The 15,375-nt window shown below is 39.3% G+C and overlaps 1 protein-coding gene across 10 annotated transcripts; it reads right to left on the reverse strand.

The window, feature by feature from the left end:
• Positions 1 to 1,121: 1,121 nt before the first annotated feature.
• snphb (syntaphilin b) lies at positions 1,122 to 15,149 on the reverse strand. Of its 10 annotated transcripts, none has more exons than XM_082144345.1 (8): positions 14,856 to 15,149; positions 9,734 to 9,771; positions 9,393 to 9,492; positions 8,177 to 8,251; positions 5,988 to 6,104; positions 5,245 to 5,352; positions 4,979 to 5,128; positions 1,122 to 3,800 (listed from the first exon to the last, which is right to left on the reverse strand). In XM_082144345.1, the coding sequence occupies exons 2-8, from the start codon at positions 9,738 to 9,740 to the stop codon at positions 2,174 to 2,176; spliced, it is 2,184 nt and encodes a 727-aa protein (XP_082000471.1). In that variant the 5' UTR covers positions 9,741 to 9,771; positions 14,856 to 15,149; the 3' UTR covers positions 1,122 to 2,173. The 10 variants fall into 10 exon arrangements, with proteins under 10 accessions (XP_082000471.1, XP_082000473.1, XP_082000475.1 ...); XM_082144347.1 differs by having other exon boundaries at positions 9,393 to 9,529; XM_082144349.1 differs by lacking the exon at positions 9,734 to 9,771.
• Between the last annotated feature and the right edge of the window lie 226 nt (positions 15,150 to 15,375).

Consider the following 15,375-nt stretch of genomic DNA (forward strand, 5'->3'; position numbering starts at 1 on the left):
CAGCAGGTAAACCTCAACTGGTGCACTAGTGACTGATGCTAGAGGCTACACTCTTTAGTGTTGTTTTTAGCGCTCACAACTCACATGGTGGCTGTAGCCAGATTGAGCCCCGTCCTAGGGTGCGTTTCCCAAAAGCTTGAATAGCCAACTATGGTCGCAAGTTCTGTCGTTATAAGCATAGTTCAACGAGTCAGTGTTTCCCGAAACCATAGTTCCAAGGAACATTCGCAAACAGCATCACAAAGTTGTGAGGTTGGAACGAAAGCTCTCGACCTGTGGTTAGAAGCATATAGTTCTACCAGAAAGACTCGGGAGAATAAATACCGTAACAAGTATACATTTATTAACAGCTCAGCGAGCAAATTATGATATAAAGTTCTTTGGCGTAGGCCCTGTCCGTAGCTCGCATTCCGAGGGTACGTAATCTGCATTTCCTGCCTGAAGATGAAGGCAGGGGCGCAGCCAACCCCTGGGAGGTATAAGAAGGGACCATCCTGGTGGTGGTGGGGAGGATGGAGGTGAATGAAGGCGTCAGCATCTGCGAACTCAGACATGTGTACGTTTCGATCTTTTATACTACAAGTATTTAGAGAACGACTGGATAATGAGAAGGTAATCGGTGAGGTAACGATTGAGTCTTCCCGGCAGAACTTACGCTAAAGCTTTCATTTTCTTGTTTGCATGACGTGGACTCAATAAATCCTTATCTTGAGCAAAATGAGCAAGCTGACATTCAGTAGCTTACTCTCTGTCTTTTATTTAGAATACATACGTAAATGTAATTTACGTATTTTAGTTTGTCAAGATATTTAAAGCGTCGTTTTTGAAGAGTGCACATATACGTGCTCTAGAACGTAAGAATGAGCCTATGATTGAATCAATCTCAAACAGATTCATTAAAAGAAGTTATTACTCCACCACGTGTGTTACATCTTTAAACAACGTGGTTGAATGACCACTTTGTGACGATATGATTTCGGGAAACAGTTGTGACTAGCTAGTTGATTTCTTCAACGATGCATCGTAGTCTACTATGGTAGTTAAGCAGCGAGTTACCTTGTTGTATGGGAAATGCACCCCAGAGCTGGCAGAGCAAAATTGCTAATTAGCCTATATAACTTGGACCAACAGTGGACATTAAAATTACACCTAGTCTTTTATCCCAAAAAACATTTGACTATGACAGTATTTTGATGGTCACACAGTGAAAAAATCACACAGTGAAAGACAATCATAAAATTCATTTCTGGTGAAAAAGCTCCCATGACTCGATTAGAGTAATTTAACCCTGATCATTGTCTAAACGCTGAATCTTTTTACTGTTAATATTATTAATTAAAATGTGTTGCCCTTTTCCTAAATACACAATTTAGCATTCAACCATACAGAGCATTTCTAAACCATCAAACTTTCCCACTTATTTGAGCCTAGGATAAAGAATACATTTTCTAAAAGACTCCAGATGGACTAAGTATCATTTTGTGACAGCATTTATCTAGGACACTAGTTGTATATGCAAAGCATATAAATAGATGAGAAGGCGCTTGCCTGGCTCCTTAAGGGGAAAAGATGACTGCTCTGAGCCACACAGACAAAAGTAGTGGGACAGCTAACTACTGCACTCAAGGCTACAACAATGATGGCCATTAGTAATCCAGGTACTTTGGCTGCACTGTACATTAACACAACAAAAACACTCGCTCAGATAAATCAACTCACATATACAGCACACACACCCTCCGCAGTGACAGTGAGAGTGACGCACAAAAGGTCAGTTCCTTCCCATCACTTATTGCGTCTCTTCACTCGAAATAAGGGTAACACAATCATATTAAAGGGGATCTTTTAGTGTCACTCACAAAGATGAGTCATTGTGTCAGTCATTCAAAACACATAATCTTGCCTCTTTGTAGTGTAGCAGTTGTGGAGAAAGGTGAAAGATCGCAAGTCTTCATGAGCATCTTATTTGTAGGTGTAAATACATGCTAGTGATTCTTCTTCCTCATTCTTATTTCCTCTTGAATATAGACCATAGAGAACCACAGCATTAAGGTGCTGTGCTCAGACACTATGCTTCCAGTGGTCACCTCGATTTTTAAGTTTTAACCACTCTCTTATTGCACATCTTGTGATATCACTGGCTTCAGGGCTTCCCAAGACAGAAGAGAAGGTCTCATATATTCATTCCTCCTGGACCACCTCCTCCTGCGGGGTAGTGCCGAAGACCACCTCCTCGACGCAGGGAATGGAGGGCCACAGTGCAGCAACCCCGCAACAGAGAACCAATATGGTACATTGGCTGACCATCACGGTGTGGACCCCGACAGAGCCATGCCACTGTGGGGACCACTGGCACAACCACTGCAAGCAAATCCACTAGGAAGTGCCGGCTCCAGTAGTTCTTTACAGGTAAACCGCAGCCAGGCGACTTGGAATCTGTGTTCGTAGCACTCTCATCAACCTCATCTTCATCATCTGAACCTATATTGATTACATTATCCCCTGCAACCCCAGCCTCTGTAAGTACACTACGAGGCTGACTGGTCTGTGGAAGGGTGTCCTCTTCTGTCTCGACCAAAGTCTGCACAGAGCAAGGGGAGGTCCCAGGGTTTGGCAAAGGGTCTGTTAGAAGTTGAACAGAGTTGGTTACTGGAGATCCAATGGTCTCTGTGGTCAAAGCTGTTGTTGTGATTGCCAAGTCTGTAAGGGACTCTGAAACAGTAGTCTCCTTGACAGGGGACTCCATGGGGATCAACGCTAAAGATGCAGGTCCTTTCGGAACTGATGCAGTTGGTGCACAAGGCTCCATTGCAACAACCGGTGCAGACTTAGTGGAAAAATCTGTGACAATGGAAGTTGTGGCAACTGTTGCTGTAATGGCTGACTCTGTAGCTACCGACTCCAGATCATCTCCCTCATCAGACATCCAGGTGGAGGTCGGGCTGCAGGCCTGAGAGCGGAAGGTACGCTCAGCAATAGTGTCCAGATCAGAGTTAAACGATGTACTGGGGCCATGTGCTGGCGCTGAAGCTGGAGAATGGTCGGTCTGAATGCCTTGCTCACGCAGGTGGTGCAGGTATAAATGATGATGTGACAGACATGGATTACTTACACTAACACTGGTCCCCATTCCGATCCCACTGCAGAGGAGTGGTACAACTCCCGTCTCACTGTTGCACAGCGCCTCATAGGTGGAGGAGTGTGGCAGGCGGGAGTACGCATTGAGCAGCGAAGCAGTTTCTTGGGACAGAAATGCAGCCTCCAGGAGCAGGTCTGCCTTGCTGGCTCCTCTTCCACTGTCTCCGCAGCAAACAAACCCGCTGTCCTGCGTGCCCTCGCCTGACAAACATGGAATGTCACACCCGTTTTCATTACCCCCACGTTCCGGGCCGGTCTGGTCACTCAGCTTGGTGTAGGTAGAGCTGCGGGTAAGCGAGTGAGCTGGGGAGCCTTCTGAAGACACCTCCAGGCCCTCGCTGACCTCCAGCCCTGCCCCCACCACCCCTCCACCCACTAGGGCTTCTCCTGCTTTGGTGGTCCCGACCTGAGCCAGCTCCATGCTTTGCAATAAAGACTCCAGCTTGTGGTTCTGGAGGTTTATGTCTTGGAAGCACTTCTGCACCCCAGTGTCGGTGTCTCCCAGACTGGATGAGACAACATCTACAACCTGTTTAAGCTGCTGGATCTCCCTGCGTGCCTCCTTTAGAGCCAGCTGGGCCTCTACACGGTGGCACTCCTCTTCAATCCAGTCTTCTTGCATACGAGACAGCTGAGTACGCAACTCATCAATCTCCGTGTCCCTAAGGAAGGAGGAGGAAAAAGTGAGAAAGAAACAGAGGATGTCAAAAGAGAAGAGGAAGGCACAAATGTACAAAAGTGGAGACCAGCAGGTGGAGAAAAGACCAAAATTAAATCTGTTGTGTGAAATGTTTTCGATTTGAAAATACGGTAGGCTTTTATTTTACAGTCCTGTTCCCCATGTACATACTATGTACTTGTTATAGTAATTGCAATAACTAGGTACTAACCCTGAACCTACCCCTAAACCTTACATTAATCCCTGTAGTTACCTTATATTACCCAGTACTTTCTTAGGTAAGTACACTGTAAGTACAAGTAGTTGCACGTACTGTAAAATAAATTGAAACCGAAAATACTTTGTCCTACCCAACTTCATCTAAATTTGCCAACTATATGTCAGTCACAGATAGTTGGCTTTTCTTGAAAATTGTAAACAACATGGCTCTGTGGCAGTTTCAACACTGGTCTGTTAGAGCGGCCCAACACAGCAACATCCTGGCTTAATCAATTGTGTGAGTTTGTTTCAAACTATGTTTGTTTGACCAGTGGCAGAAGGGGAGTGTGCCAAGGAAACCTATTTGAAAAGAGCCAGGGGTCAGGGTTTGTCAGGTTAGCCTGGTGCAAAACAAAAACAAAAACAACAACAACAACAACAACAACAACAACAACAACTACTTTCTCCATTGAACGCCATTCACTGTTTGCCACTGCATGTTCTTGAGATGCCACCACCCATTCAGCATTGTTGTTGTCAATTTTTCTGTGGCTCGACAGTAATTACTCATGTGGCCTTTATGGCTCAAGTGATTAACTCATTACACACATCAGCTTTAAGAATGCATTACCACTGATATGATCATTGCTATTGGACAAATGGGGGCTTCCATTAAAAAAACAGTTTAGAAGTAATAAATATTTAGTTTAGAGGCCTTGCATTAGAGGGAAATAAATGACAAATTGCACAGTCTAAATGCTAATATACAGTGGTAAGCAACTTGAATAGGTAAATCAGTCTTTGTAATTGTTACATGGTCTGGAAATCATCAACCAAGTGCAAATTTGCATAACAATTTCCAATAAAACAACCAGTTTAATTAACTGCTGCTCAAACTAATTTCATCATAGACTGATGAGATCATTAGTGCATTGGTCCTCATTTGAATGATGCATGCCTTACCTGTCCTGCAGTCTGTCGATGGTCTCTTTAAGTCGTGCTCTCAGGTGTCTGATACACACCTCTTTCTGTTGCAGTGGAGTTAGATATTGCTCAGGTGGAGGGGGCCGGATACCATGGTTATCATTGCAGGCGGTGTATTTCATGTGACGCCTGATATGAATGAGAAAAGAGGTATATAGAAAAACAATACAATTATAAATAAACAAGAAAGAAGACGTTTGAAAAAGAGCAATGCATCATTGATCTCTGGGTGAGTTGTGTCTCACCTATGGGTTGGGCTTCCATCACTGCCCTTGCATGACCCTGAATTGCTACTGCTGCTAAGAGAGGCATTTCCATAGGGATCGCGGTTACTGACAGGTGCTGGACTTCGTCTGTGCAATAACAGAATCACAAACTCAGTGTCACCTTCAAAGCCACTTAAGAGGACCCAAGACAAGGTATACACAGAGTGCACAAACACACACTTACATGAACAAACAAAAAGTACAATTCCACGAAACACAAAACAAAACATGCCCACTGATACGAAATGACTAACATGCCTCTAAAGATACAGTCACCTGTAGAAAACTCCTTTTATGGATGTAAAAAAGAAAAAGACAACCAGCTCACATAAAACTACAAAAGATGGCACAAATTGCAAAGTAAAACAAGCAGTTGTATTATAAGCTGAGGCACAGATCATGATAAATATCAATCATGAATCAATTATGAGAGAGAATCTCGCAGCTGAATAAGCAGAAACTGACAGCAGCTCCATTTTGATGATCTGATGAGAGCAAAGATTTACTTTGCACACCACAAATATGAAATCATCTTTAACTTTGACACACATATGCAATTCAAAAGTTGGATATTATAGCGATATTGTGCAGTGGTTGAAGAGTTTGAATCCATGCTGACACAATGCCACAACAAAGAACAAAGAAAAGTGAAGAAATGAAGAGAAAAAAGGAGGAGAAAGAGACAGCACTGATGAAAGAAAGAGGGATAATGGAGCGCTGACCGACAGTGGCGTTCCGGGGACTTTGGTGTCAGAAATCCTCTGCTCTGTCTCATAGAGACCATAATGCCTGACTCCATGGGTGTGTAGTCTAGCTCTATAAACCTGCAATAGTCAAAACTGACCCACAAACAAGATGGAATCATTACACAGGGTAGCACACACCTAAAGTTCACCTCAACAGCTTGACCTGTATTGTAGATATTCAAATGAATGTTTCTGTGGACATTTTCTTGAAATCTGTGCTTATAAATATGGGATGAATTTGGGTAGAAGTAGAGGTTGTGTTACAAAAAGTCATTATGCAGCACTTTTACGCACTGGGTTGTAACAATTATACTCTATTTCTATCTCTTTTTTTTTCAGTTTCCCGAAAAAATATACATGCAGATTTAGTCTTTTTGATACACTCTTAATAACACTGTAAATCATTTAAATGTACAAAACATTTGGTTAAAGCAACCTATGGGTCCATTTGAGTCCATTTAAAACATCCAATTCAAATGAACAATTAGATGAAAGTTGTTTTTTTATGTCCATGAAACATGAGGTTGCAGATCTGACAGATTATTTAACAGATTGTCTGACTAATTAATTGAGTCATAGACAGCGAGATTGATAAAAGGGAGCTGGTTATAATTAATTCTGGTCAGAAACACTAGCAAAGGGCTGGCTAGGATTAGAGCCGCTTTGCCACACTTAAGAGAATAAAAGACATGCTGGACATATTGTACAAAGGCTTACTAGATTATTTTTGACAGAATTACACTGTTTCCTTCATCTTTACTGGCATTACTGTAATTATGTAAACAAAAAAAATGACTGTTTTTAAGACCTCCTGAGCATGCAGTTTCAAGCTTTATGCTGACCTCACATAGCCTACTAAAATCATAAAGCTGAGGCAAAACAGCACACAATCACCTGTCAAATTCTGGAACAATGGATCATGGGGTAGTTTAGAGCATAATGACTCTTTAATCTCCCAGAAACATTCTCTTTTGGGAACAAGCAGGTTAGCAGCACTGAATGAAAGCAATTCTTTTAAGTGGAGCAGAATGGCGCGTTCATGATGGATAACTAGGAATCTAGTGATAGTCTGGTATTAATCAGCTGATATTTGGTCAGTTTCATATCAATTTTGTAAGTGAGTTTTGAGTAAAAATCGTTATCAGCATTAACTGCTGAAAAACTCAGTTGACCACCTTTTAAAGCTACAGTTGCAGCAGAGAATTAAAAAAATAATATCAAAGCAATATCAAACAGAAAAATCAGCAATAATTATGAGACAAAACCAGGTCATAAATGTCCATATGCATTAGTTAAGTTGGCAAAAGTATATCAAATGGACATTTTCATTTTTGTTAATTGAAATAAAGATAAAATAAAAACTTAAAACATAAAAATAAAATTAATATAAAAATAATTGTAAATACAAATAAATACATTAATATTTTAATAATGCTCAAACAACACTGGTCCAAATATAATTTTAAAATAGATTTAAAATGTAAAAATAGACCAATCATAACAGCACATTTACAGTGACAAGTCACTTTATTCTGTCCACCAGGACCACCACTGGTGGGCTGTAAGAGGTTAGCTGAACTACCTAACCATGAAAGCAAGCCAAGGTCATGGTTAAGGTGAGAGCAAAGCAGAGAAAATAAAAGTAAAGTGAAACAGCTGATACAAACAAAGCGTGCTTGAGGAAAGAGAGAGTGAGAGAAAAAAAAAAAAAGAGGACTCTGCTATCAATAATGATAGCAAGGAAAGGAAGGGAAAATGAAAAGCAGCTAGGGTAGTTGGACAGACCAGGTACATCCATCATGTTTCCAGTGATATGGACTTATTGAGGGAAAGTCGTGTAATGTGGTATAGTGAATATATGCACTGCATTGCCACACACTCATTAGAATCACTGTGAATATATCACATTCATTATTGTAGGTCTCAGATTTTCAATTCAGTAAGAGCCAAAATGGCTACTCATGGGACAGATTCACGGATTATTAACTTCCTCTGAGCCACTGTCAAAGACCAGAGAGTATCAGAACTGCCCTCTCAGATCCTCAACATCAGCATCAGTGGAATCAGGTAATAAACTGGTGTTAAATTGGCGTGTGAATGCCCAGTGCAGCAGTGTTGTCTACTACAGTCATGCCCTACTGTAGGGTACTGAATCAGAGTCTCACACAGGGGATGCAGTGGGAGACGACAGCATTTGTTGTAAGCGGTGCTTAGGCTGTAGGGCCTTCAGCAGGTTGAATCTGAGGAAAGAGATGAGACAGAGGCACAGAGCTGGGCTCTACTGCATAGTTTCCATGAATACCCACTGCCCATACTGGTACATATTTTGCAGTGACAAAATGATCTGTATTCAGACAGTGTGATGTTGGCTTGGCTTTAAATGAAAGTGTGTGGAAACTACAACTTTTCCATTTCTCTATTGTTGTATAATTCATCCAATTGTCATTTATAGTTTTTTATAACAACCGTTCTGTAAAATAATGCTAAAAAAGAAAGAAAAAGAAAGTGAGCAAGTGAGACACAGCGGTATGTAGTATTGTAGTTTAAAGTTACTCATGACAACGTTTCTGAGACGCGCACTATTTTAAAAGGAATCTGATGTAAGTTTATTAAAAATATTGCTTTATCCTTGTGCTTCATTAAAAATCAGATTGACAAATATTTCTTATATAATTTGGTGGAATTTGTTATTTGTTTTAGTCAGTCTATGCCAGACTTTTTACTCTTTGCAAAGGAATGAAAGGTCTTATATCTGTGGTGCTACAGTATATGGACTTCAAAAGTATTTGGGAAGAAATTAATACTATTATTTAGAAAGATTGCATTAGACTAATCAAAAGCAGCAATACTGTTTTAAACACAGATAATAATAAGAAATGTTTCTTGAGCATCAAATAATCATATTAGAATGATTTCTGAAGGATCATGTGACACTGAAGACTGGATTAATGATGCTGAAAATTCAGCTTTGTCATCACGGGAATAAATATTTTTTTTTACATTACATACATACAGTTATTTTAAATTGTATTACCATTTCAGAATATTACTGTATCTTTGATCAAATAAATGCAGCCTTCTGTAGTGACTTCTTTTAAAAACATTTTTATACAACCTGGTAGTGGAATAGTTAAAAGATCTTGACAGCAGGGAGATGAATTGAAAGAGCTAAACATCTGATGTATTAATGACAGCAGCAGAAGAGAGAGAGGATTATTGAAGCACTTGAAGCTCAAAAGGTCATTAAACTACAGCAGAGACATTAGTGTGATTAAGAGCAGACCATGGGTTAGACATTACAGCAAAGCACCAACACAGCTGCAAGTTTGAAAGAATGTTGGTTCGAAAGAAGATTAATGACAGACAAAAGATGTGCCTTACTTGCGTGATCCAGAACTAGATCTTTTATTTGAAGGCGAAGACATGGATTCAGCAGTCCTCTCCCTTCTTTCTCCTTCTTCAGCTGGATCTGTCCTCCTCCCTGTCAACACAGGATGAAACGCTCAGCTGCAGCCAGCCTGAATAAAATACAAGAACACAGACAATGAAGTCATTTTGACTAGAGGAAATGATTCTCTATAGCAAACCATGAATTAACCCTCATCTCATTTACATAACAGCAGTGTCACAAGCAGGTACAGTCAAAAAGGAAAGAAAAAGTTTATAATACTATTAAAGAAACAGTTCACCCAAAAATGAAAATTATGTTATCATTTACTCACCCTCCATGTTGGTCCAAACCTGTATGACTTTCTTTGGTCTGTGGAGCATAAAAGAAGATAAGTTTTGGGGGAAAAAAAATCATTTTGTGATCCACAGAGGAAAGAATGAATGAACGATGTCATAAACGTTTCACTTTTAGGTGAACTGTCCCTTTGAGACATGCACTAAATGTTTGCATATATTCTCATTTTTTTCTCTGATCAAGTGAGGCAGATCATGTCATCAAAGTCAAAAGGAAACATAACAATCTGCCCATTTCATTTAATCTCTCTGACCTCTTCACACTCAGCAGACCTGGCAGCAGCATTGCTTGCGGAGCTGTAATAAATTTAACATTGTGCTGACACGGATTTGCTGGACTCTGACTCTGCGCTGGTGCTAAGCCAGACAACAGAAATACAGTAATAGAGATTTAACTTTCACATTCGGACTACTTAGAGATATCAAGGTCTGGCTGAAGCTCTAAAAATGTTTTCATTACTGATGCAGCAATCATTTTAAATTGAGAGAAAGAGACAAACAAGCAAATGAGAAAACAGGTTCAGTGGGGTTCAATATATAAACCTTGAGTTCTTGACTCATTTTTAAAGAACCTTTATGCCAAAAAAGTTATATAAGCAGTCTTAAATGATTGCATAATCCTTTGATATTTAATGTTGTTTAACATGTTTGCCAACTACATCCATAAAATAATCACATGATGGGAACCCATTAAAGGGTTTGTTCACCTAAAAAAGAAATTATCCCCATAATTTACTCACCCTCAAGCAATCCTAGTTGTAAATGACTTTCTTCTTTCAGCCAATCAGAGTTATATAAAAAAATATCCTGGCTCTTCCAAGATTTATAATGGGAGTGAATGGTACCCTAGATTTTGAAGCCCGACAAGAAGAAAAATATCCATATTTATAACTTTATAAACTATAATCACTGGCTTTCGGTACGGCTGGGCAACAAACTCAACATTTCTATTTAAAAATTCTCGTTTTAGATTTCTAATGGTGTTTTGTTTTGCTCTATCCGCGTTCGCCAATACTTCATGCGTCGGGTCAGAGGTCACTCTTCCGCTAGACTTGAGTGTGGCCGTTACCATAAACCAGTGATTATAGTTTATAAAGTTATAAATATGGATATTTTTATTACAAAAACCCATCTCTTTACTTCAGAAGGCCTTTATTAAAACCCTGAAGTCATATGGATTACTTTTATGATAGATGGATGCGATTTTTTGGGCTTCAAAATCTAGGGTACCATTCAGTCCCATTATAAAGCTTGGAAGAGCCAGGATATTTTTTTTTATATAACTCCGATTTTGTTTGGCTGAAAGAAGAAAGAACACCTAGGATGGCTTGAACTAACCCTTTAAAGGTTTGATATATGAAGCGCCTGACAGAACCCTTTAAGGAGACCTATTATGCCCTAATTTTAGTTTTTGGGGTATACTAGAACAGACTTTCATGCTTGAATGTTCAAAAACCACATAATTTTTTACATTATTTTCCACTATTACAGCATCTCTCTTCCCAGTCAGTCAGTAACACAATGTTTAGTTCCGGTCTCTATGAAGCCCCTCCTTCCGAAAAGCGACAATGTGATTGGTCGTCTGGACCAATGTGTTGTGACTGGTCCGCTTCCAGCGTGTTTCGGAAATATCACGCCTCTTGACATAACCACGAGTTTCAATATACTACTAACACAACTCAATTTGGCCTTGTCTCTGTTTTGCACATGCCTTGAGCAGAAATTATTTTGAAATGAAATAAGCTTTCTGGACAAAAAAATAACTAAGCATAATTTTAGGGCTTCGGGTCATTTTGACCCACAAGGGAAGGATTTGTTACTAAGTGCGAGGGAAGGATGAGGGTTAAATAATGGAGTTTTAGGGAGTTCAGAAGCAGTGCTTACCCATGTAGAGAATAACTCCCTCTGGACTGAACTTATCACTTTACAGACCTTTTTCATGCTCAAACAGCAACATTACACATTAAAGAAAGTTGAACGTGTAAAAAAATAAAACAGGGCCTCTATATAGAAGAGCTTCCTTTGCTTCTAAGAGTGTAAAAAAGATATTTCTGCTACAGTGTGCATCCAGAGACACATAGTGAAGAGAAGAGGGATTAATGATCTAAATAATTAAAAATCCATTGGCACAGCTCAGTATTAGCAGCAGTACACTCACAAAAATAAGCAACTCAATCCTTCACTTTGATGACATGACCTTTCAAACACTTGGGGCTGGTTGGGTGACAAAAATGAACAAAACAACAGAAACCTAGCACATTTTGCTGTAAAATGTGCAACCGCTGAGTCAGTATCGGGACAGTGTGGTCTCCCTCTGACGCAGTGTGAGTCATAATGTAGAGCGCAGCAGCTAAATCTATCCTATCTGCTTGAACTTTGCACCAATGCAGAAGACTAGAGTCTCAGTCTCTTACACAGTTTATTCCGTCTGTATAGTTAACTCTTTCTTATCAAATGCATAACTGCAAACTAACATAAATATCATAGGTGAGTATTAGCATGGCTTATACAGATAGTAGCAGCATAATGCATGAAATACGTAATTACTTTTTGTGGCTATTTTATGCGAGACAATTTTTATTTGGCTTAATAATGTATAATCAGCTCACTGGGGATTCAGTTACATTTTGATGTTGAAATCTGCTGCGTCATGCTCCTGCTACAGTGTCATCAGCACTGGACGACCTCTGTCTGCTGTCGAATGAAATGTGCAGAAAGCTGCAGAAGAGCGATTGTTATGACCCAGCACTTCTTATCTCTATCACAGCCAACATTCAAGCCTTTTATCCCCGGTTTCACAGACAAGGCTTAAGCTAGTCCCAGACTTAAATGCATGTTTGATCTGTTTTAACTGAAAGCAACTTGCACTTGCAAAATATGTCAGTGCCATTGTTTTGTCTCAAGATGCACACCAGTAATGTTTTTTTCTGGAACGTTTATAAAAGCTACTTGAATGCCCTAATTGAACTAAGGCCTAATCCTGGCTTAATCTAAGCCCTGTCTGTGAAACTGGGCCAGGGTATCACTGAAGAAAGAATGTTTAACTCTCAAAAAACTCCAACAACCAAATAATCCAATAACCAAAAATATAAAAGCAGCGATATTAAAGTAATCCATAAATGCTCTATAAGACTTCTGGAGTCACATGTGAGGAACAGACAGAAATTTAAGTCATTATTTCAGTGATGTTATTGATAACTAAAACTATAAAGAATATTTTAATTAACTGAAATATAGCTGAAAAAATTATAAATATTGGATGGAAAATCTTGAACTTTAAATATTAGATGGACAACTTCAGAAATGTAAACAAACACAAACTACAATAAATATACACTAATTAGAAATATAAACAAATTTAAACGACAAAAAAAAATACTAAGGCTTAATCCAAAATGAAAATGGAAAATCTTGAAATAAAAGCTAATTCAAAATATTAGTATATAATAATAGTATATAAATAATTCTAAAATAACATGCATTTATATTATTTAAATTGAGAATACAGTCAGAATACAGTCAGAATACAATCAGAATACTATCAGTCTAATTCGTAAACAAATCATTGAGTCATGATCACTATGATTGTTGTATTTTTGTTACAGAAGAAAATGCAATTTGGAAATTAAACAACAGATAAATACTTTCAGAATGTTTGTTTTTAGGTGAACTACCCCTTTAATAAATCTGTTACTACTCACAATGAATGAGTAGGCTGCTGCCTATCTTATGTTTTCTTAAATCTAATTGGAGCTAGACTAATATTTGTAAAAAGTTGTCATTTATTTTTTTCTAATTTTTGTTTAGTTAAAGGGGTCATGACATGGATTTCTTTTAAAAATTATTTTAATATGTTCCATGAGGTTCACTTATAATGTTAATAAAGCTGTTGGAGCTTGATTAAATAAATACTTTGTTTATAATGAGGAGGACATTTTAAGCTCTGAAACTTGCAGGATATTTTAACAAAGACCTCTTATATGTGAAAAGTTCAAGGCAAATTTTAGATTTGTTTTAATTAAGAAAAATATTCATATTTGCATATTAATTTGAATAAATATATATTTTTAATATGTGACTTGTTTTCACTGGCTTACAGAGTGAAATATATTGAGTGCTTTCTTTGTAGACTGAAACCAATATGGTAAGGAAATGTTTTGGAAGACTGGCTTGAATGCTGAGAGGATGTAGAGCAGTCACCATGGAGACAGCCACTATTCTAGAACGTGAGCTCCACAAGTGGTGTGATTGGCTTTCCTTACTGGTGTGTGTGTGGTGAGACAGACAGACGGGATGCACACAACCGCAAGGCAAGCAGGCTCAATGGCAAGTCAATGAGCAACAAAGAGCATTCTGCAAAGAAGAGGGTGATACTTATTGTGATACCAGAGAGAGAGAGAGAGAGAGAGAGAGAGAGAGAGAGAGAGAGAGAGAGAGAGAGAGTAAAGAGATTAATAGTGATGCACCTTGAGACATTCTGTAGTTTGACCGGTTTTAATATGTTCTAAATTATGTAAACTTTCTTGGATGTGATAAAGACTAAATATGATGATCTTTCTAGATCCTCACAAATCCACTTTTAGGCACACTTTCTCTGCAATTTGGCAAGTCCTTACAGGGATGCAAGGTCATACTGCACCCTAGGCCGTACAAACTACACTGTCCCTGTCACGACTCACAGCGCACGAGAGGTGCTCAAACCAAATCAGAAATTAAACCAATTTCCAGGGCTAGGAAACGACAAATTTCAAGTTATGAAACACAGTCCTAGGATTAGCACAGTACGAAAGCGCAATAGAGGCAAAACCATAACAAACGCAAGATACACACGCATGCTCGCTGCAGGGAATCATCTGTTGTGCGCGCGCACATCTAAACAAAAAAAGATGTGTGCACACACGATGCAAATAAACATAATTTAGCGTGCGAATGTAAGATATCGTTTTGCTCGGTACATCCAGATATCACAAAAACCGTGCACCTGGCGCGTCACAGTCCTTGGTGTGTCCTACACACGGGAAATACACAAGAAGTCCTTCGCTACAAAGATGCAGCACGATTTGCATGACATACTGCAATACAAAAACGTTTTACATTTACCTTGTAGCAGCCTTTCGGCGAGAATCAGCTTGCCTTCATATAAACAGCAGTGTTTAGCCGTGTTTGCCAGTGCTCGTCCCCGTCAAGGACTCCGCCACAGCGGTGCTCCGCTGCTCGGGAGGGCGAGTCGAGTCGACGGGGCGGGTGCTGGTGCTGGTGATGCCGCTGCTGATAGTGAGAGGGATTCTGGTGCGTGAGCAGAGCCTCGTGAGGGAGGACGAGCGTTGATATGAAAGCAGATGCGTAATATTACGGAGATCTAAAAGGGACCACACCACTTGAAGTTCGGAGGACATGTGGTGTTTCGTTTTCCTGTTTCCGTTTAATTATTTCCGAGGCTGGACTTTTCAAATAATTTTTTTGATATTTTATTATTTATACTATAAATAAACAGCATGTTAGTGCTGTTTTGTGCTCATTACGCTATAGAAATAGGCCTATGGAGACAATTAAATACCTCCCCCTCCCCAAACACACTTTATGGTCTGTCTACACATATTAAAAGTAAAATCAAAGTAGT

Source organism: Leuciscus leuciscus (assembly GCF_965113295.1).
Source record: "Leuciscus leuciscus genome assembly, chromosome: 18".
In the NCBI taxonomy this organism is placed as follows: domain Eukaryota; kingdom Metazoa; phylum Chordata; class Actinopteri; order Cypriniformes; family Leuciscidae; genus Leuciscus; species Leuciscus leuciscus.